The sequence below is a fragment of the Atta cephalotes genome, assembly GCF_000143395.1.
Source record: "Atta cephalotes unplaced genomic scaffold scaffold00003, whole genome shotgun sequence".
Taxonomy (NCBI): domain Eukaryota; kingdom Metazoa; phylum Arthropoda; class Insecta; order Hymenoptera; family Formicidae; genus Atta; species Atta cephalotes.
The window spans coordinates 9,447,731-9,469,576 of record NW_012130067.1 but is presented as its reverse complement, the minus strand read 5'-3'; the positions used below and the strand labels follow the sequence as shown (position 1 = coordinate 9,469,576).

Here is a 21,846-nt window from a genome sequence, read left to right as displayed (position 1 = left end):
TGCTATCTTTGAGCTGTTTGAAAATGAGAGAGAAAAGAGAGGGATTTAAAAAAAGCAAGATAAACAAGAGTGAGAGAGTGTAAAGTACGCATTGCGCACTTTCTAAACCGCTTTAAAAATAATTAGGAGCTCTAAACGAATTGCTCGTGAATACTAATGTTAACATTGTCGCATTGAGAGTGTGTATATGTATATAAGGGGAGAAGGAGCTATGATACTCTTACCTGTGCGTGTTTCCGTTAAAGTTATAGGGTATGTTATATTTCATGGGCACACATAGCGCGATTATACAGTTTTATGTGAATTATAGCGCATATGCAGAGTGCGCAAAAAATTTAAGTATATAAATATTACAAGAGAAAAATTGGCGAAAAACTAAGTAATAACAAGTTATAACAAGTGATACTTTTTTTGAGTAACAATTTTTTTAATATAATAATTTAGAGATTTTTATCAATCGTGAACTGCAATAAGAGTCAACTCTATGAATCATGCGTAGTATTAATGATTGCTAAAAATTATACATTGATATCGTACATCTCATTCGACTCTTTAGCAACTTATGATTTGATCAAATTATATTTAATTATATTTAAAATATAATTTTATATTTAAAAATTATTACTTAATATTGCATGTACTTCTTGTTACTTAATTCCTTGCAAATTTTTTTGCTAAAGATAAATTCGAATGATTTTTTATACCATTCTGTATAATATTTCAATTAAAGCAACATTGCTATGTTGCTCGAAAAATCGATTGCCTCAACATTCATATTTTTTTTGTTATATTACAGTTACTATAACATACTGCCCCATTGAGTTACGACAAACTCAATCGTTTTATTATTTTCAGACATTAAATTTTCCGATATTTGCAAATTGCGAAATTGTTTTGCGTTACGAGATACAATTTATTAAAATATTAAAGACTTTTTTTAAAAACTCCTAAGTATTCATTCCAGGCATATTGAATCATAATGTCATAAGCGAGAAATATGTCATAAACGACACGTTGATTTTTCTTCCATGCCATTTAAAAAAAAAAAAATTTGCATGAAATGAAATGATGAGATCGCTTTAAAACACTTTAAAAATGGAAGAAAATTATCCTTATTTCCCTTAACAGTCAGGAAATACTCGTAAAAGACACATAAAATACGTTTACTCAATGCGCATGCATAGCCTATTTTCATTTCACGAGCCTTTTTCGACTTTTTACTGACTATTAGAGAAAATAAGGAGAGTCCATTTTTACAAGTATTTTAAAATCTCATTATTTTGTCTCATCCAAATTCTCTTTATTTACAAATGGTATACAAGAAAAATTAACGTGTCATTTCTCGCTTATGATATCACGATTCAATATGGCTGAAGTAACTACTCAGGAGTCTTAATAAAGAATTGCCGCAATGAACTCTCGACTATCAAACAGATCACTTGTTCTAGGGGTCGGAAGTACCTAAGATATCGTTTTTAAAAAATCCAGCACTGCGATAAATTGTAATGTTGAATCGTCGCAAAGATAGCGCGGTTTCAGGAGAGTCTTTGAATTCTTGACCTTTGGTCTCTTGGAAATGTTAAAAGGTCTAATCACTTTCAGTCCTCGAGTCTTTGAATAAATATGCATGATTCTTTTATTTTCTTTTTCGCTCTAAAGATTATTGGAAAAAAAAACCGAAGGGGTCTTCGCGACGAACCGACACTGAGCTACTTACACTTACATGATGTTATTAACAGCTACTTACTACGCTTGCTGCAGCGAATGGGCTGGCAGACAGGCAGAACAGATGTCGTTGTTTAGTCGTTAATTCTCAACGTGTATAAGCGTGCAAGAAGAAAAATACGCGTCGTCCATTAATAAATAATTAAGGCTACAATCTTCTTCCTACTACAAATGCTTCGAAACATTTGTAGCGCCAAGAGGACTGTATCCTAAATTACTTATGCTTTATTAACCCCTTTTACACCGAGCAATCGATATGCGTATTAACTAGTAACTTTCTATTAAATTATCTTAATTTTAGTAATATATTTAAAGAATGATGTACTAAATTGGTTAAGTATGCATTAAAATTAAATACACATATCATATATATGTTTACACGTAATGTATCGCCGAAGTTAAGATAATTCAATAGAAAGATACTACTTGGTACTCGTATCAAGTGCACGACGTAAATTAGGTCAATGTAAAGTACGTCTTTTGCTACAGTCCACTTAATGCTATAAATGTCAATATAATAAAAATATAACAGTATAAGTGTTGGTCAATCAACAAAATTCTTTCTTCTGATTGGTCAATCAAATGCTTCGAAGCATGTTTGTAGCATTAAATGGACCCTCTATCTATACAGTTCACATAGCTTAAAAAAACATTATCGGAGCTCAAATTATAATATAATGGCTGCGTTCAGCAGAGAAAACTCTAATCAGTCAGCGCTTAGTGATTCTTTAATATGATTGGTTCTTGCTAGTGTTTGAAAAAAACCTGGATTTAGTTTTATGCATTATTTTTTATAGTCCACTAATAACACAGGCCGACAAAATTTAGATAGAGGGGGAGTCTTGTGCTTTGAACTTTGAAAGATGTTTCTATAGGATTTTCATGCGCTGAAAACGAATACATTGTCCATTTTTTATCATCCTCTATTTTTTAAATAATCGCAAAAACAGTTTTTTCCGGAAGTAACTTTTTTATTAATTTTTTCCAGCTAAATATAAAATGATACCAAGATCTGTTTTACGGCATTTAACTCAGAAATGTTCCAACTATATTAAAAATATTTTTTTTGATGCTTATAAAAATGTTTTATGCAAACCGCAAACAAAAAACTTTGGAAAAATCTTAAAAAATCAAAAAATTGATAAATTTGGAAATATAAAACCAAATTCGAAAGAAAAAATCATAAAAAATATCTGACAATTTATATTTATAACTGTATGTTTCTAGTTTAAAGTCTTTTTTGAAAAAAGTTTCGTGGACATTTGCTATTCACCGCAATTAGATCTGCTATTTTCAATCCAACAATTGTGATTACGGTATAAGTAATCAGAGACTTACAAAACCACCAGATATCGATTTTCATGTACGGAATTTTTTTTAAATTCTTGTTTTCCATATTGGATCCACCATTTTGAATTACACATTTTTTACTTCAGATTTGAAATCAGTGACCAAAAAGACTACATACTTCTGTATTCAGTGACTACATGTCAGACTCGAGAGAATATCACATACTGTAGGTGATGCGCGGGCTACTTTAACGTTTTGAATTCAATAATTTCTGAACAAATGATTGGAAATTAATCTTCAAAAAAGGATTTAAACTAGAAACATACAAACTATAAGTATAAATTGTCAGATTTTTTTACGATTTTTTTGTTTCGAATTATTTGGTTTTATATTTCAAAATTTGTCAATTTTTTCCGATTTTTCTGTTTGCGGTTTACATAAAAAGCATCGAAAAAAATATTTTTAATATTGTTGGAACATTTCTAAATTAAATATCGCAAAACAAATTTCTCGATATTATTTTTTGTTTAGCTAAAAAAAATTAATAAAGAATGTATTTTCGGAAAAAACGTTTTTGCGATTATTTAAAAAATGAAGGGTAATGAAAAAAAGGATAACGTAGTTGCTTTCAGCGCATCAAAATCCTACGGAAACATCTTTCAAAGTTCAAGGCACAGACCCCCCCCCCCTCTAATTTAGTCGGTCTATGTAATTGAGAAGATTCGCTGTTTAATATAACATAATAGATAATTATATTATGAACTAATTTCAATTTAATTTATTTAATTTAATTTATTGATTTATGTGTGTATATATATATAAAATGTCATTTTGTGGTGGTCCTTAAACGTTTATTACGTATAGATTTTATATTTTGCTCAAAAAAATAAAAATAAAATTTTTAATACAATTTATAGATATTTACTACAATTAATATTTGAAGGATGACAATTAAAACTAAAAATAAATTAAATTAAATAATTTTTTTAATTTTCTGAAAATAGAAAAAATATGAGTTTTCGAAATATTTGTTGTTTATAATAGATTTTTATGAATTTAAAAAAAATAGCATTTAAGAAATCACGAATTTTGTACATTATAATTTGATAAATAATTGCAGAAAAAATCATACACAGCTTTTATTAATTTCACATAAGTATTACAAGGTAAAAATTTAAGTTTTTATTTGTTTACGATTTATAGGATAAAAACTGTGCTAGTTTGAAATTTTTTGGTTTTGAAAAAAATCGAAATTTTTAAAAATTCTCTACAAAAAACTGGATCTTTGATCCTTGTACGTCAAAAACTTCTATTATTTTGAACGTGTTCTATCGCGCTTCGTGGCAGTAATTACTATTATTAAATTTTAATTGAACTTTTTGGATGATTTTTGGGTTTTTTAAGTAGGTCTTTTTAGTGGGTCCAATGTAATAAAACTTGCTAGGTTTTATTGAGTTGAGTCCACCTCATCAAACCCTGATTCTTGCTTTTAATTCTTCGTTGGATTTAAGTGTAAAAATCAATCATAAAGAATCACTAAGCGCGTTAAGTGATTAGGTTTCTCTGCTGAACGCAACTAATGCAATGTAATGTAATGGTACACTGTCGAGGTTATTGTATACGTCGCCCCTTCGACATACGCAACATGAGGGCGTGGGAGAGATGAGGAGAAGATTCATGCACAAAAGAGAAAACGAAACGCGTTATCTTCGGTCCTCTTTGCTCCTAGTATGACCTCACAATTGCGACTTTAGATTCATTCAATAACTAATCAGTTCGTGGTTAAGACAAGATGATTAGCGGTTTTAATCTGTACACATGCATATTGTAAATAATAACGGTTTGCTGGACTCAAAATGAGGATGCATTCTAGAAGGTATGTTATATATTCAACGTGATCTGTAGGGAGCCATGGATTTCAAATTTGGATTTTATTTGACTTTTTGTTGTTTTTTATTATTATTTTTTTTTTTAAGAAAATTATATTCTGGAATTTTCGCTGCAATTTCTTGAATCTTTAGAATTTGAAATTATGCCGAACTTGAAAATTTTTGGTTTTTAAATATTTTCAGGCTTCACAAATAATTTAATTAAATATTAACAAAATACTATTTTTAATTCTCTTTGTGTAGACAACTCTTGAGAATCTCTGGAAAGTTTGTTTATGAGATTGTTTTTTCAGAGTTCTTAAAAAAAAACAGATTCTCGGGCTCCTTCTGACGCGTTGTGAAAACTATAAGAATCACTTGTTGTATATGCCAAAAATGGATTTACCATGAAAGAGATAAAAAAAATTCATTTCTAAGGCTTTTCTGCTTGCGCGCAGCGAATGCAGATCTAATTATTGCAACGCATGCAGGCTCCGTCAGTCCCTCTTTGCACTCTTGCGTAAGTAAAAATATTTTCTACCGTTTAGAAATAAAGAACTGTTACAACACAAACGTGTATAGCATGTTTATATACATACGACATTACCAATTATTGCCGTTTTACGTATAAAATGTTAAGATAAAACTGTCTGAAAGTGAAGACTTTAAAACAGACTGACCAAAACTGAGTTCGCCAGCTAAACATGCCCATTTCTCTATCATTTCGTTGAACGAGACAAAAAAGTAAAAAAAACAGTTGCTCAATGATTGATTGTTTTATCCTTTTTTTGTTTTCTATCTGTCTTTTTTTTTTAATAAATTATGATAGAAAGGCGAGAAATGGAAGCATAGTGGAAGGGATAAATGGGTCGCGTTCAGCAGTCTCCATTGCGGAGCAGATCCATGAGCACTCGCTGCTATTGGATGCTCGAAGAAGAATACACGAAAACAGCGAGCGCTCACGGATTTGCTTCGCTAGTATTTCTCTAGTAAGAATTAAGTCACGAGGGACATCGATCTCTTGATTGGTCAGATTTCGAGTTCCTTTAAATGTCACCATTTGTAGATACTTTCGATGTGGTAATGATTCTGTGAATTGGTGTAAGCAACTGTTTATGGTGTAGAAGGCGAATGGTGCGAACGCGAAATTGAACTATCAATTGTCAACCATGGTGGAATTGTGCTGTTTTCAGTCGATACCCAATACTTGCATCCTTCCACTCTTATGTCTTAACTCTTATTAGAGAAATTCTACGCTCCGCAACAGTTGAGTCTGCTGAATGCGATCATGATGTGTAGTTGAACAATATCTCTGTCTAAATCTCTCCGTCTCTGGACTGTTCATAATAGGAAGGATTTTCTTGTTTGACACATTTTGGATGCTTTCCAGCAAGGACATAGACACCGAGAACCATTTCATCCTTGTTTAACGCAAACAATAAGGATGTAATAATTCACTGTATCCTTGTGTTATACTGTGCCTGACTGTATCCTTGCTGAAAGTATTCTTTATAATGCATCTTATGTTCTCTTTTTATAGAAAGAGAAATAAAGTGTGTTAAATAAGGACAGATTTAGTATTAATTTCGTGATATCAAATAGGTTGATATTTATAGTCAATTCTTATATTTAAGACATCTTAATTACAATCTTAAGTCATAAGTCAATCTGAGGACCGAGGACTGTATTGACATCTTAGGATGTTAATAATGTGCATTATTTAAGACGATTTTAAAATAAAAACGGACTATTGCCCCATGTTTCGCGTTTCACAGTTGGTAGCCCTCGCCTACTATTAACGACGCGGAGCAAAAATAGGAGTTTGGCCGAATTGCATGTAATTCTTCCACTATGGATGGGAGTGTTTAGCTTGCGAGCTAAATTTTGGGCAGGCTTTAGAAGATATTTCATATTTTATAACAAAATTGGAATAAAATACGATAAAATATCTGTTAAAATGTTTACTTTTTGATGATTTTAGATTAATATTTTAATATGTATATACAGAGAATAATATAATCTTATTTCCTAAAAGTCTACATTTTATCTTTTTCTAATTAGGAGATACGGTAATGTTTCGACGCTAAGAGTACGCGCGCGCTGCATAATGGGGTAAAACGCCCGAAAATTGGATATTAATTTTTACATTTTTATTTTCAATAAAATTTAAAATAAATTTAGAATAAATGAAATAAATACATAAACGATAAATGAATATCCCAAACAAAGTTTAAAATTGTGATATAAGACGTTTTTAAGTTGTTTTTAAGTTGTTTTAGACGCAAAAAACGTCTTATGATTCAGACACTTTGTTTGAAATGTTTTCAAACAAAGTTTATTTTTATAATATACAAGGTATTCTAGGTTTGAAATTTTTCTGTATAATATTCCGTATAATACATATTTTATAAATATACTCTATTTTTTTATATAATTAGATATATTTGTAATATACTAAAGACACTTCAAACGCTAAAAATAAACGAAGTATATTTATTTTATTTAAAAATAAATACTTTTTAACACAAACTATAGAAATTAAAGCCTTACACGGTCTAGCTGGATCTTAAATATCTGTATGATTCTTGTGTGAATTTATATACTACGTATGTAATTCTTAGAAATGCATGCCGAAATGATTTTTTGGTCTTGAAACGCTAACCAAATAACTACCGCAGTAATATCACGAGTTAAATTGATTAACAATTTAACAAATTTTTTGATGCTTATTCACATCTTCGAAATGATCTTAATAATATTGAATGGCATATTAAATCTGTAAATAATTAATTCTTATTGCGAAAAATATTACCTCAGCCGGAAGTCGAACCCAGATCTCTTGCGTTTCTTACGAGCGTCCTAAATCTTTAGATTACCGAACTTTACCGGACTAAATACTTTTTATTTTAATGTTATATATTTTAAATTATATTTGCATTTTTTTTTTTATGTAATCTAGATTTTATTTATTTCTGCTTTTAGCGTTATTCAGGATCAACAACGAGAACGTGGCGGATATCTGATCCCTTTGGGATGCTTATTTATTGTGTCCCCTGGCCCCTCACATTTCTGAAAAACATGTCACAATGAAAATCATTTTTATTCATTTATTTTGTTTCATTGTCATTGAATTCTAAAAGATTTTCAACATACTCAGAGAATTCTCTTATCTTATTTTTAATAAGCTGTGATGATGGAACAATTGGGTCACATGCTATTAACAAATTGTTAAAAATATCCTGTATTGTTACAGTATATATTATACAATAGCGCAACTCTGTCACCTTTATTAATGTTGGCCAAAATCGACTGCGCATGCGTGAAATAAGTACGTTACCTAGGATTAAGGTGAAATCACACGGTGCGGAATAGAGAGTACGTTCTGCATTGCCAATGATGCATTGAAAATCTACAGCACACGTGTTTCAACATTGGCAGTGAATATCGGAACGCATCCAGAAAATGCGTCATTGAAACAATCAATCAGCCATTCCACATTTTTCCATCACGCAAACTTCGTGTGTTATGTTCACATGATGCTTCAAAGATATATCCAGTATGAATATAATTTAAAAATTACTAACCCCATAGTTTGCTTATTAAAATGAAATATAATTTTTCAAAAACAATTGTTGTAGTATTTAATGTTTTACAATTAATATTTACAATAAAATCTCATAACAATTTTTTGAATTGCTTTGACGCATTTATTATCATTTTTCCGCATCATACGAACATAGCATACAAAACTTGAGGAAAAGTGCGGTAAAGGTCACATGTAATGCATCATTGTTTTTTTGAATGATGATTAGTGAAAAACGAGTGACGGAAGTAAATTTTACTCCCACAATCGGCTTTTCAGTAGTCAATTCACATCAATGGTCTGTATCAAAGCGCTATTGTCTGTATGAGGATTGGAGCTTAGTTAATAAGATTAGACAATATATATAATATAATAAGAGTACGACAATAGGATAACGGATTAGTCCGTCAAATTAAGGCAAAAGCGGAAGTTGCATACCCATGTGTATTATTAGTGTACAGCTGGTCACAGAAAGGTTGCAACACTTTTTCTTCGATGGGTTTTGGAACGCAGCTTGCTCTCTGAGTAATTGGTTCTTATATGGATCTATAAATAAGAACCAATCGCTTGGGGAGCAAATTACCGAAATCAATCGAAAAGAAAGCAACCTTTTAGACTTTGACTATACATACATAAAATGTACACCATTTACATTGTTTTGAGCGAGTTTTCTGTATATCAGAAGTGAGTTATTTATTTATTGGTTATTTTATTTGGCGAGTCATTCAAATTGAGAAAAAGGAGAGATGAGTGGTGAATGGATTACAATGGAATTATGCTTTTAATGAATAAGAATTGTGAATTTCTCGTGTAATAATTAACAACTTAACCCTTTGAGGGACACATTTTTCTTCTAAACAAATTATTGAAATCATAGGTCATCTATGAGTTTTCGGAATCGCTGATTACGATTCTGATATCAGAATTACAAAATTCAAAATGGTGGATCCAATATGACGACTATTTTATATGATACTTATTATGTCCTAATAAGTATTTACCATATGCATAAAGAAAATTATCCAATTACATTTCTGTTATAAAGACAAACGTAAAATACAATTGGATGATTTTCTTTATGCATATGTTTATGCGGCTATGCAAGTTTGTGATATACCCTTAGGTTTGACATTTCTTGATATTAGAAAATAAGCGTCGCATGAAAAGCTTTTGTATGCGGTGAGCTGCAGCAGCAACAAAATACTAGAGGTTTGTTCACATCGCACGTTCCAACATGCCCAATACGTCGCGTCATCGAAATCAATATGGCGATTACATGTTCACGTCGCGTTAAAGCTTAAATACAATACATAGGTACAGGCAATAGGCACAGGCAAGGGAATAATTCTCCAATCAGAGCTCTGGTATGTAAGTTCGATATTATATTCCATAATTCTGATTGAACTCGTTATTCCTTGTTCCTTGTGTTTAAAACTTTAAATCATACTTCATGGATCAATTAAGAGTACGCTCCATCTCATTTCAGAAGGTGGTACGATTGGGACATATTAAGCACGCATACTTAATGGTTAAAAACGTTCTATATTGAAAAAAATATTTCAGATTCATTTTGTATAAAAATACATTTAATAAATGCGTTTTGATATAAATATAAAAATATAATATAACAATATAGTATAATATTAATAAAATGAAATAATAAAATAAAATAAAAAAATAAAATAAAATAATATTAATACAATAAAATAAAATGTAATGAGGATTGACTATTCTATATAAATTAACGTAAGTGAAAAATAAATTCTCATCATATTGAATTAAATATAATAATTTTTTAATCAGAAATTAACATTTAATTGTACAGAATATAATAGAATAGTCATTCAAAATGACATTTTATATGAAATTGTTGACTGAGTTAATTCTCGATAACAACCAGAGAAGAATCAGTTAAACACAATTTTACAATTATGGACTTTCAAACTTCTGATTTGATACTTACTTCGATCCGTAATATCTTAACGCAGGAATAACTAAGATTAGCCAAGAGCGATAATTTTTATTACGTATCATATGTTAGTTGACATTGGATGGGATTACATATGGATTGGGGTTACATAAATAAGATGGAGGGGGGGGGGAAGAATTTTCTTTATTATCACTGATGAAGACTTTGTAAGTCGAAATTCATTGCGTTATATGAATGTAATAAAAGACGAATTTTATTAGTTTGCTACATTTGCTCGTTTTTTTTTAAAAGTCTTGATATTTTAATTTATAACTTTAATATTTATTAAAAAATGCATTTATTTTGTATAAAAACGCTTTTCAAATAACCGAACACAAAATATCTGAAACGAGGCACATGTCCGACCCATTCGAGTGGTCTCATTGGATTAGGTTAGATGACATGCTCACTTCTCCTAAATCCAAGCTCTCTCTGGGTTAATTTGGAGCATGCGTCGTGAACAAATCTACTATTAAGGACCAATCTTTACGGGAGTTCATGTCCTTGTGAATATTGAAGTAGTTAAGAGTTAAAAATTGATAATATTATATTAATTTTATGATTTATTAATTTAGACGTATTTATGCATTTAGAATTCAATAATACTCGATTTTTTTTTTAAATTGATTCAGTGTTATCATTAAAGTTTAATCATCGACAGAGATAATAATTGCAGAGAAAAAATTGTAATTTTTCTGCATATATAGAATATTATAGCTTTACAAATATGCATATTTATTTATGGAACATTTATGTAATAAAAAAATTACGAATTTAATAATGTACGAGCCAAATATTTATGTTAATAACAAATTTATATCAATTCGATAATGTCACTGTTCTTCAATTACCTTCTTTATATCGCCGAAAATTTGCCCAGAATTGACGTTTTTAATAGTATCTCGTTGGTGACTGCAGCAAACGCATGCCATGACCAATAAGGAGCTAGACGCATAATGGATCTGGCTTTTTATTGATGATCACATACATGAGTCAAACTTTAATGCCATTTCCACGTAGATTAACTTTAATCTCAGTTCAACTTACTCTTTGTCTTTTTCTAATCTTTAGAATTAGAAAAAGAAGAAGAGTAAGTTGAATTGAGATTAAAGTTAATCTACATTGATGGAAACGAGCATAAATGTTTCTTTGTAAAGGCACCTTTAGCCGGCGCGTTTCATGAGATTCGTCCATTCGCTTCTTTGTGCCACGCGATTTATGGAGGTGCGTATACTGTGCCGCTGACAATGAGCTGCGGCGGTGACTGTGATAAGTGATCCTAAGTGATCCGTATAAACCCATCTTCATCGCTGAACGCGAGCAGTGGCAGTGGAGAAAGCTCGCACGTCGGTTGCTGTAAGAGCACACCTCTTGATGACTCGCGCTTTACGTGAGCCGCAGGCAAGTCGGAGCTCGCAATTATGTTTGATGTACCGCAGAAGTTCTACGAGCTGTGTCGCCTTTGTTTATCCCTGGATGGTGTCAAGTATTCCATATTCAAGGAGGCGGGCACTCAGCAGAATTTCGCCGAGAAGATATCGGCGTGTCTGTCAATCACAGTGAGTGCGTTGTTGTTCACGATTAATTCGCATTTTATTGCGATGCAACCATCTGTGCTATATACTCTCGACACGGCCGTATACCGTGTATGCGTCTTTCCGTTTGCGTCGTTCTCATCGTCGCTGTGATATTGCCCTCTCTTTCTCTCGCTCTCTCCTCCCTCTTCCCCCTCCCCTTTGCCCTCCTCCCTCCTCTCTCCTCCCCTTTCCATCGCTCACTCACTCAGCTTTAGAGACGCTCTCGCATGCGCGCGCGTGCACTTTACTGTGAGACTCGGAGTCGCTCCTATTAGCTGTTTCTTTCTAGCGCATACACTCACGTTCGCGATCGCGCTCGTGCTTGGCCGACTTGGGCCGACTGCGTCACTGCATGAATGTGTGTATGTGCGCGTGCCACGAGAGAAAGTTTGGCAAGAGATGTGTCGGCGAGATAAGCCGACAAGCAGCAATGGCATTTAAAATGGCAGTGATAAGCCCCCCGCGCCAGCATGGCAAGCGAAGCTATAGCCGCGCGAGTCATAGAGGGATCGGTGCGGGAGAGGGGAGAGAGTGGTGGAAGGAAGAGGAGGAGGTTGCGGCTCCTTATTTGGATGGCCTGTTATCATGTTTCACACAGTTTCATACGCTAGTGTCGTTGTCACGCCGCGCTTTACTTGGGCTGATCCTTTAACGTCTTTAATTTATCGGAGGCGTCCATTTGACTGACGCCGTTCGGGAGACACGATCTCGATTATATGTATTTACGGATGAGTTTTTATTGTAAAACTTATACGAGATTATCCTCCCATTCGCAATTTTTACATAAGTGAAAATTAGCGAAAAATAAACAACGTATGATATATATTATTTTTTTCATTTGATATCTTATTTCATTTGATATCTTATAGAATATTGTCTTGAATTCAAATTAAACAGACTTCTGGTAATTTGATGTTATTATTGGGTATTAATGAATTTTTATTGTAATAATATTATTGTTAATAATTAATTAGCTAAAATTACTACGAAATAAATTAATAACTTTTGTTATATATTTCTGTTAATTGCATATTCTCAGTTTTATATCTGTAGCAATGGTTTTATTACTTATATTAAAATTAATTTTGAATGTATTATATTAAGAGTGTGATTTAGTTTTGAAGATTTTTTTTTCTCAAATACTGATTTATTTAAACAATATATCATGTAAATGTTCAATATGTTGTACGATCAACATTTAATTCTCTGAAGTACATTGTGCTGAATTTTCGTCCAATAATGCTTGCAAATCTGCATTTTCCAGCTTTTGTCATTAACATTAACAATTTGTCATAATACAACAAACAGAGATCACCACATTTGAATCAACAGAATCAATAACACATGTTTTAATTGATGGAGCAATATCATCATAAATTTCTATCAAAATTCTATGACTTTCAACCACTGTTTTCTTCTGATTAAAAAAAACAAAAACAATGCATGCTGAAAATGATCTTTAAGAAACTCCATTTTTTAAATTAAATACAATGTTTACTACGTTCATTGTTAGTAAACAACTAAATATCATGAAATATAAAAACATTAAGAAATAATAACTATGATTGGAATGTCTTTACAACAGTGTCATTTCTTGCAAAATGACATTAGTACCATTTCTTGCAAAATCTTCAAAATTAATCATACTCCTAATAATTAACTCTTTTTAAAATATACTTATTGTTTTTATTATTTGTAATATGTAATTTGTTACATGATTTATTTTTGATAGGTAAAAGATGATGATTCCTTACCGCCGATTATTTGCCAGCAATGCGTATGTAAGTTGGATATGCTGGACAACTTTCGCGAAATATCGCAAAAATCTGATGTCTTACTCAAACAGTACCTGGATTATACCAAGCAACAGTCGTCTCATGACGAGCTGGTATTGAATTTGAATTGTTTGTGAGATTAAGTGACAAATTATATACTGTTTTGTTAAATTGAATATATATGTATCTAGAAGAGAGACAAAAGTAAATAATGTATTTATGCCTTTTCTTTTTACATTTTTAGAAAGAGTCTTTCTCCACTGCCAAAGTAGCGGGCGAGAGCCCTCTGCAATCGTTCCTCGAATTGAATAGGATGTTGTTCAACGAGGAGCCTAACTCCGAGCCGGCCAGCATTAATCAAAACATAATACCTCAAACTCAAACGCATCATCTAGAATTGCAGAACAGTGATATGCAAGAACATAATATTAAGTGCGAGCCAGACGATGACAACAGTTCCAATAGTTCTGATCCTGAACGATTAGAGATTGAAGATCGTGATGAACAGGAAATTGAAGGCGAGGCAAATGGTTATGATATGACCGTTAGTAAGAGGATTAGAGTCGAGAGTAATTACGATGGTTCCGAATCCAACACAGCAAATTGCAGTCCAGTTAATAGAATGGACACACCAGAGAGTAACTGTTCCGACGGTCACATTGATCAAGAAACGACAAAGCTATGGCAAGCTCTAGCCAAGTAAGTAAGTTAAATTTGTTCGGAAAATATTTGTTCACTTGATACCTAGTCGGTATCAAGCTAGCTAAGATGTACAAATATATTCCACGTGAGTTATATATGCTTATAGATAAAATAAACAATATGTATTCGATTTTAGAGTCAATATTGAAAGCATTGTTATTTTAATCCATTATAAATTACATATTTAAGGTTCCTGACTAGTCGCGGATATTGGATCGTTATAGTAAAATATATATGAAATAAAAATAGATTATACATGTGCATTGAGTAAGGCACTTTACGTATCTTTTATTATTTACTAATTGTCAGGAGAGAGAATAGGGATATCTTTGACTTATTTCTATAAATGTTTTAAAGTGATTTTATTATTTTGTTTTATCCAAATTCTCTCTTTCTCTCTCTCTCTCTCTCTCTATTTATAAATGGCATACAAAAAAATTTTCAACGTGTTATTTCTCGCTTATGATGTCATTTTTATATATCTGCGGCGATTAATCAGGAACCTTAGGGTGCGTTGGCTTTGTACATTCACGCGCGGTAATCATTTTATCTTTATCGTCTATCAAATATTATAAATAAGGACAATGATTATTACAAGCGCTATGAGCGCCAAAGAAAACGCATTCTTAATGTGTTACACATGATTTCATATTCTCATATTATTATGAAATTGTGAAATGACAAATTAAGTTACATATAAACTTGAATAGCTAAAGTTTTATCATTAAATTTACATATTGAAGCAAATTCTTATTAATCATTATAATTGCATTATAAACTAATAAAAATTTAAACTAATAAATTTGTTTTTATTCAATTTCGATATTAATAAGCCATTTTAGCCTGATTCAATTGCTTTAGGAGTTATTTTATTAAATCCGGTGATCAAATTGTGATTAGGTATTGCTATAATAATTATCTTGTATATAGACTTGTATATAGACTTTTTTTTATGATTATAAGTCATGACTGAAGCTAGTAATAAATTCTATAAGCAGATAGATATTTACAATAGATAAAAGAATAATTACAATTACACACATATATTTGCATTTTGTTAACATAGCAACAGAAGCTTGGAAATTACGCGAACCAATGGTGATAAACTGAACAATGGATTTACTGGCGAAGCTACCACTTTACTACGTTCTTTGATCAACAATAGACAGATCGGTATTACTACTATTGATTCGGACAAAATGTCCTCGCAAATCAGATTTTATAGGGATACCCAAGGGACAGCTACAGAGCGTATGTTGGCTGATTTTCCTGTGCTTGGCAATCGTACTAATATAGGAAGCTTAGAAAATAAGGTAAGAGATAATTGATCACGAAATTAAACATTTCTATATGAAAAAATAAAAATAGAAATCAAGATAATAGAGATAGATAGAAGGAGAGAAAGAAAGAATTTGCGAATTGATATTTGATAAATAGAAAAAAAAAAGAAAAATTTGCTAATATTTGTATTTGTGTGAATCGTTTTGGTGATTCTTTTGCGTGCAACAGTAATACCTCATCCTACCTGATCCTAAGCAGACAAAACATTTTTCGCCAAATACGAACATCTGTACATCTGTAAATAGAAAGAAAAGACCCAGGTATAATGTTGGGAAAAACTCAGGTCATCGGTTGAACCATCGCATCGGTTGGGCCATTGGCCGATCGAGAAATTCTTTTAAGCCTATTCAGGACATATTCCAGGTAGAATTCCGTAAATAAAAAATAATCGAGAACTCTTGCAGCTCCATTTGCTTCTTATTAATGGATATCAAACTAAATATAATAATAAAATATATGGAAAAGATTCTATCTATTAATTGTAAAACAAATATTTAAAACAATTTTTTTTAATTATCTTATCATTTTTTTATCCTTTTATTGATTTTATATCTTTTTTTTTCTATCTAATTTCGATTAATAAGTCTGGCGATAAAATTACGATAAACAAATAGATTTTTTTTTGTTAATTTATATGTTAATTTATACTGACAATAGAAAATTCACGCATTCATGTATATAGGGTGTCTCACTATACAATACTTTCATATTTTAGATACAAAGTAAAGTAAAAAATCCTAATACGAAAATATCAAGACCACAATAATTTTTGATTTGATTTTATTCATAGTTAATATTGAATTTTGATATTGCACAACTAATTATTAACAGCATTAACAATCATTGTTATTGAAATTATTAAATCTAAAACTTGAATAAAAGTTTTATTTGAAAAACAACATGAACAATAATTATAAAATTTTATTTATTGCTTTTTTATTCTTTAACATTTCTTATTCTTTAAGACGAATAATATTGTGTAACTATTAATTAATTATTGTGTAATCGTATTAATGAATCAAAGAAGTAGGATTAAATAGTCCATATTTTTTTAACAATTCAAATTTTTATTAAAATTGCAAATTTTGATTTATTAAAATTATATAATTTTATTCTTTTTAGGAGTGAGGAGAAAAAAATATATGTGAAAAAGGAAAGTAATAATTAAATAATCTTCGCAAATTTTTTTTTAGAAGCGAAGACAAATATTTTTTTTGTAAAGGAACTTTAACTTTGATAATTTTCTATAGTTGAAGTAATGTAAGGTAATAAAATATTTAAATTTTTATTAAAATAAAGAATAAAAGGATTTGCTTATGTAACATAGAATTTGTTAATATTAATCTTCTCAATTTCAATATGTTTTTAATGTTATTATAATGTGATATGAATGAAAAATTTTTTATGTTGACTTATCTAATGTTTCGTATTAAAAAGATTAAAATTAAGATTTGTGAAGATTGTTTAATTACTTTTCTTTTTTCACGTGTATTTTTTCTCAAGTTTTTAACTTCTCAGAGAAATAAAATTGTATAATTTTAATAAATCAAGATTTGTAATTTTAATAAAAATTTAAATTGAAAAAATATATGGACGACTTGATCTTTGATTTATTAATAAATGATTATTAATAAATGATATTTAATTAATAATTACACGATATTATTCCTCTTAAAACATAAAAAAGTTAAAACATAAAAAAAAATTTAAGTAGCAATAAATTAAATTTTATGATAATTTTTTATGTTATTTCTCAGTGTGAAATTTGTATGTTAGATTTAACAATTCCAATAACATTAATGCAGTTATAGTATAGTATAATAAAAAAAATTTGATATTGACTGTGAATGTAGTAAGGTAGAACGGTGCTTCGTCATTTTCAATCTTAAAGTTAAATTTACGCCAACAAACAATATCTTTTTGCAGTAACGTGCTTATAATTACTTTACATAATCATGATTGCTTTTTGAAAGCACAAGTATAGCCTTTAAATACTATCAGTATACACTATTCATAAACAATATCGTGAACGAAAGTCTCTCTATTCTATCAGATGCGCATTATTATGAGCCTTAGCGTGCGATTTATTATAAAAAATATGTTAAAAATATTAAAAACATCGATCGAGCATGTTTTAAACAATTTAAAACATGTCTAAAACATAATTTTTACTAATCATGCATAAGAAAGATTCCATTGTTTTGGTCAAAATTGGAAATGGAAATGAATAACTTGTAATAATGTTACAGTTACAAGTTACTTTTTTTAGTAACTGTGTTACTATTGGAAATGTGCATTAATTTTAAGGGATTTTTTTGATAAAAATATGGCTTTATTGTGACAAAATGGTTACAAATTGATCATTCAAAATATTATATGTCCATCACTAGCCATTACTTTTTCCCATCTTTCTGGTGATAGAATTTCATGTTGAAAGAACGACACATCTTTTGAAGCTATCCATGAATCGACCCCATTTTTTGATATCTTCATAAGAATGGAAGCGCTGCTCAGACAGGCCATGAATCATCGATCGAAATAGGTGGTAATCAGAAGGAATAATACCTGGAGAAGATACGGCGGGTGTGATAGGACATCCCAGTTAAGCGCTTCTAACCGGTTCGCAACATGTGACCGAACGTTGTTTGTCGTACTGAAAAATTACTCTTCGCGTTATCTTTTGCTTCAATGCTCGGCTCAATTGCATTAATTGTTATTAGTAATATTCTCCAGTGATGATTTCGTTGGGTTGGAGCAGTTTATAATACACTACACCTAGCTGATTCCACCAAATACAGAGCATGAGCTTGACGCTATGAATATTCGGCTTTGCCGTTGATGTTGATAAGATCGCCTGGTCTGCATCATGACTTTTTGCGTTTCGTAGTTTCGGATTATCGTAGTGTATCCATTTTTCATTACGATATGATACAAAAAACTTTTTCTTCTGTGTCTTTGAAGCAACAATTCACAGGTCATTTTGCGTCTTTTGATGTCCCCTGGTTTCAACTCGTATGGCATCCAATTTCCTTGCTTTTGAATCATTCTAATGACTTTCAAACGTCTGGAAATCGTTGATTGATCAATATTTAATGATTTTGCAAGTTCTTCTTGTTTTTGATTCGAGTCTTGATTGAGTGAAGCTTCCACTTCCTCATCTTCAAATTTTTTCGACTGGCCTTGTCTTCCGTTAAAATCCTTTTTTGTAGCATCGAAACCAGTACTCACATGTTGAAATTGATGGAGTATAATCATCAAGCTTCCGACAGTATTCGTTGACTTTCAGCAGCACTTTTCTTCAAATGGAAGCAAAAAAGCAAAGTTTCCCGCAAATTGCGTTTTGTTCGCACAAAATTCGACATATTTAATGCTCATAAAAATAATGTTATTTACACTTTCAAAATGATACATACTGAAAACTAAAGTCACATGATGGTTAAAACATGAAAACAACAAATATGGCTCAATGCGATAGCACTAATTACGCCATCTTTTGAAAATCCTTTAAAATTAATGCACACTCTCAATAATTATATTTTTTGGTAATGGTAACGAATTTTATAATTACTCTTTACTGCTAATTTTTGTATCTTGGATCTATTTATGTCATAATTTTTGTTTATTCAATCTTCAATCTTTAATAAATAGTAGTCATAATTTGTTCTGATTTTAAGACCGTTTTAATGTCTTAAGATGTTAATATGCTTCTGTGATTAGTTTTTATTTATTATTAAATTTAAGATAATTTATTGTTTTTAAAAAGATAAATTTTGATTATATCACTAATTATGTTACAATCTCTTTTTCTCTTCTTTTTCTCTCTTTCTTTCTTTCTCGAGTTGTTAAAACATGTCTGACCAATCAAAAGTGGCTATTTCGTATCTTGATTATGACGTGATCTCTAAAAATCAAATGTTAAGATTCGCTTTGATCAAAAATATTAACTTTTCTCTCATATGATTTATTTTTTGATTATTTTATTGATTAAATTTCATTTATAGTTGATGTATGATATTAAAAAAGTATGAAATATAATATAAATCCGAAAAAAAATTTTCTTTTAATGTAATGGAAATAATAAAATAGTGTAATATGCAGTCTGTACAGAGTGCTTCGATAGACAGTAATCCGTCTAGCCCTGCCAGTATTGGTCGTAAGGAGATGGCGACGACGACAAAAGGTCGAAGAAAACAGAGCTATCCGAGTAAAGCTCCAGCAAGTCCGGATATTATCGCCAGTTATCAATATGACCACAGCAATGAAGAGCAAGCACATGATTTTACCACATGGTCGAGCAAGATAAAGAATAAGGTATTGTCCTCTTACGAGAAAAGGCCTGTTGTTCATCACGACCCGATATTATCAATTATTCACAATAATCGATTGGCTGTTTTAGATGGACGATCAGAAATTTGATCAACAAAGCGGTAACGTAGCAAAAAAGGTCGATATGTCTTGTACAAATTGCGGCACCATGACAACAACTATTTGGAGAAGGAATATGAAGGGCGAGATGGTGTGCAACGCTTGCGGATTGTATTATAAGCTACATGGTGTTAATCGTCCGGTTACTATGCGAAGAGACACTATACATACGCGCAGACGTAGACCCAAAGGCGAGAAATCGACGAGGCATAGAAGTAAAAGAGATTCTTAGCGATTTGGCATTTAGTATATTTTTTTACAACTGCTGAAAAATATGTATACATTATAAAAAAAAGAACTAAAATATTTTATAATAATATTACATGTAGTAATAATATCAAACAGCTTTAATGAAAAATTCAGCGTGGAATGCATATGCTTCCATATGATATGGAACTTGTTAATTTGACAAATCTTGGGTTTTTAATGAATTGAAAAAGCAATGATTCTTTACAGTATTATATTCAATTTCTTTTTTTAGCATTTATTTATGGTACTTTAAAAAGAAATTAAGACTGTACCTCTCAATCTTGAAAATTACATTGAACACTATAATTTTTGACCAGTAAATCTATTGCTGTTCTACTTATTTTGTCACAAATTTTAATTACATATGAGTCAGCAATCTCAACATATTCTCGACATTGTTTGCGATTTAACTTCAAATAGTTTTATTAAGCATCATTTATTATTAGAATATTAGTGGTCTCAATTTCCTTGAAAAATATATCTTCTACTACGATAAAGCAGAAATAATCAGTATTTATGAAATTAATAACATTTTTAGAAAAAGGGGACACTGTCTTAGCCTCTCCGTCAATAAGAGAACAAATGGATGCCGAGAGTGCGGATATGCTGAATGCTCTTCGACAACAAATTCATCCTCAGTTGATGATGCATGCGGCGTTGACGCCTACACGCATACCCAGTGGCCATCCGCCGCCGTCAGTTGCTTACTCATTACCTTTATCTAGTTACATGATTCATGTAAGTTATTCTCCGTCATATGCTCATATATCTAAATAAGAATTGTTCTTATATTAGCATTTAATGTTATTAACTTTAATTAGATATTTTATATTTAATTAAGGATTAGAGTTAAAAAGGCTAAATACTTTTTATATATTTAACTTAAAACTTTATTTGAATATTTTCTCTATAATTCATCTCTTTTTTTTTATTGCAAGTTTGATATTGTCAAAACATAATTTATTAAATTTGTTTTTTAGCCACACATGAAAACCGAAGAGCGTGTGCAACGACACTTGTCTGTGGATGAGGATGCAGACGAAGGTGATGAGGAGAATGTTTCCGATGTCCCTCTCAATTTGGTGGCAACTTCACTCTCGGAGGAAACGCATTAAGAAAAATCTGGTTGGTCGCCGAGGTATGCTTTCTCGACGGCATCGTCTGTTCGGTTTATCTTGAATGAATTTTTAATCTCTCTCTTGGCAGACCTCTCTAAACGTTTTCCCCTGAGAAATAATTCTTGGAGACGTTCCGTAGAGAGTCGTAAGGTTCACGCTGCGATGTAATACGCACGATGAAATGAAATGATATTAATTACTCAGTATTAATTATTCAAGATGTA

General features: G+C 31.0%; 1 protein-coding gene across 1 annotated transcript; it reads left to right on the top strand.

The window, feature by feature from the left end:
* Nucleotides 1-11,856: 11,856 nt before the first annotated feature.
* LOC105625657 lies at nucleotides 11,857-21,619 on the top strand. Its single transcript, XM_012206980.1, has 8 exons — nucleotides 11,857-11,994; nucleotides 13,745-13,900; nucleotides 14,032-14,486; nucleotides 15,556-15,802; nucleotides 19,929-20,141; nucleotides 20,227-20,470; nucleotides 21,043-21,242; nucleotides 21,485-21,619. The coding sequence occupies exons 1-8, from the start codon at nucleotides 11,857-11,859 to the stop codon at nucleotides 21,617-21,619; spliced, it is 1,788 nt and encodes a 595-aa protein (XP_012062370.1).
* The last annotated feature ends 227 nt before the right edge of the window (nucleotides 21,620-21,846 follow it).

Coding starts and splice junctions, on each gene's coding strand:
- LOC105625657 (XM_012206980.1), top strand. CDS start 11,857: ATGTTTGATGTACCGCAGAAGTTCTACGAGCTGTGTCGCCTTTGTTTA. Junction 15,803..19,928: donor TAGGAAGCTTAGAAAATAAG/GTAAGAGATAAT, acceptor TGTAATATGCAG/TCTGTACAGAGTGCTTCGAT. Junction 20,471..21,042: donor GAAATCGACGAGGCATAGAA/GTAAAAGAGATT, acceptor TAACATTTTTAG/AAAAAGGGGACACTGTCTTA.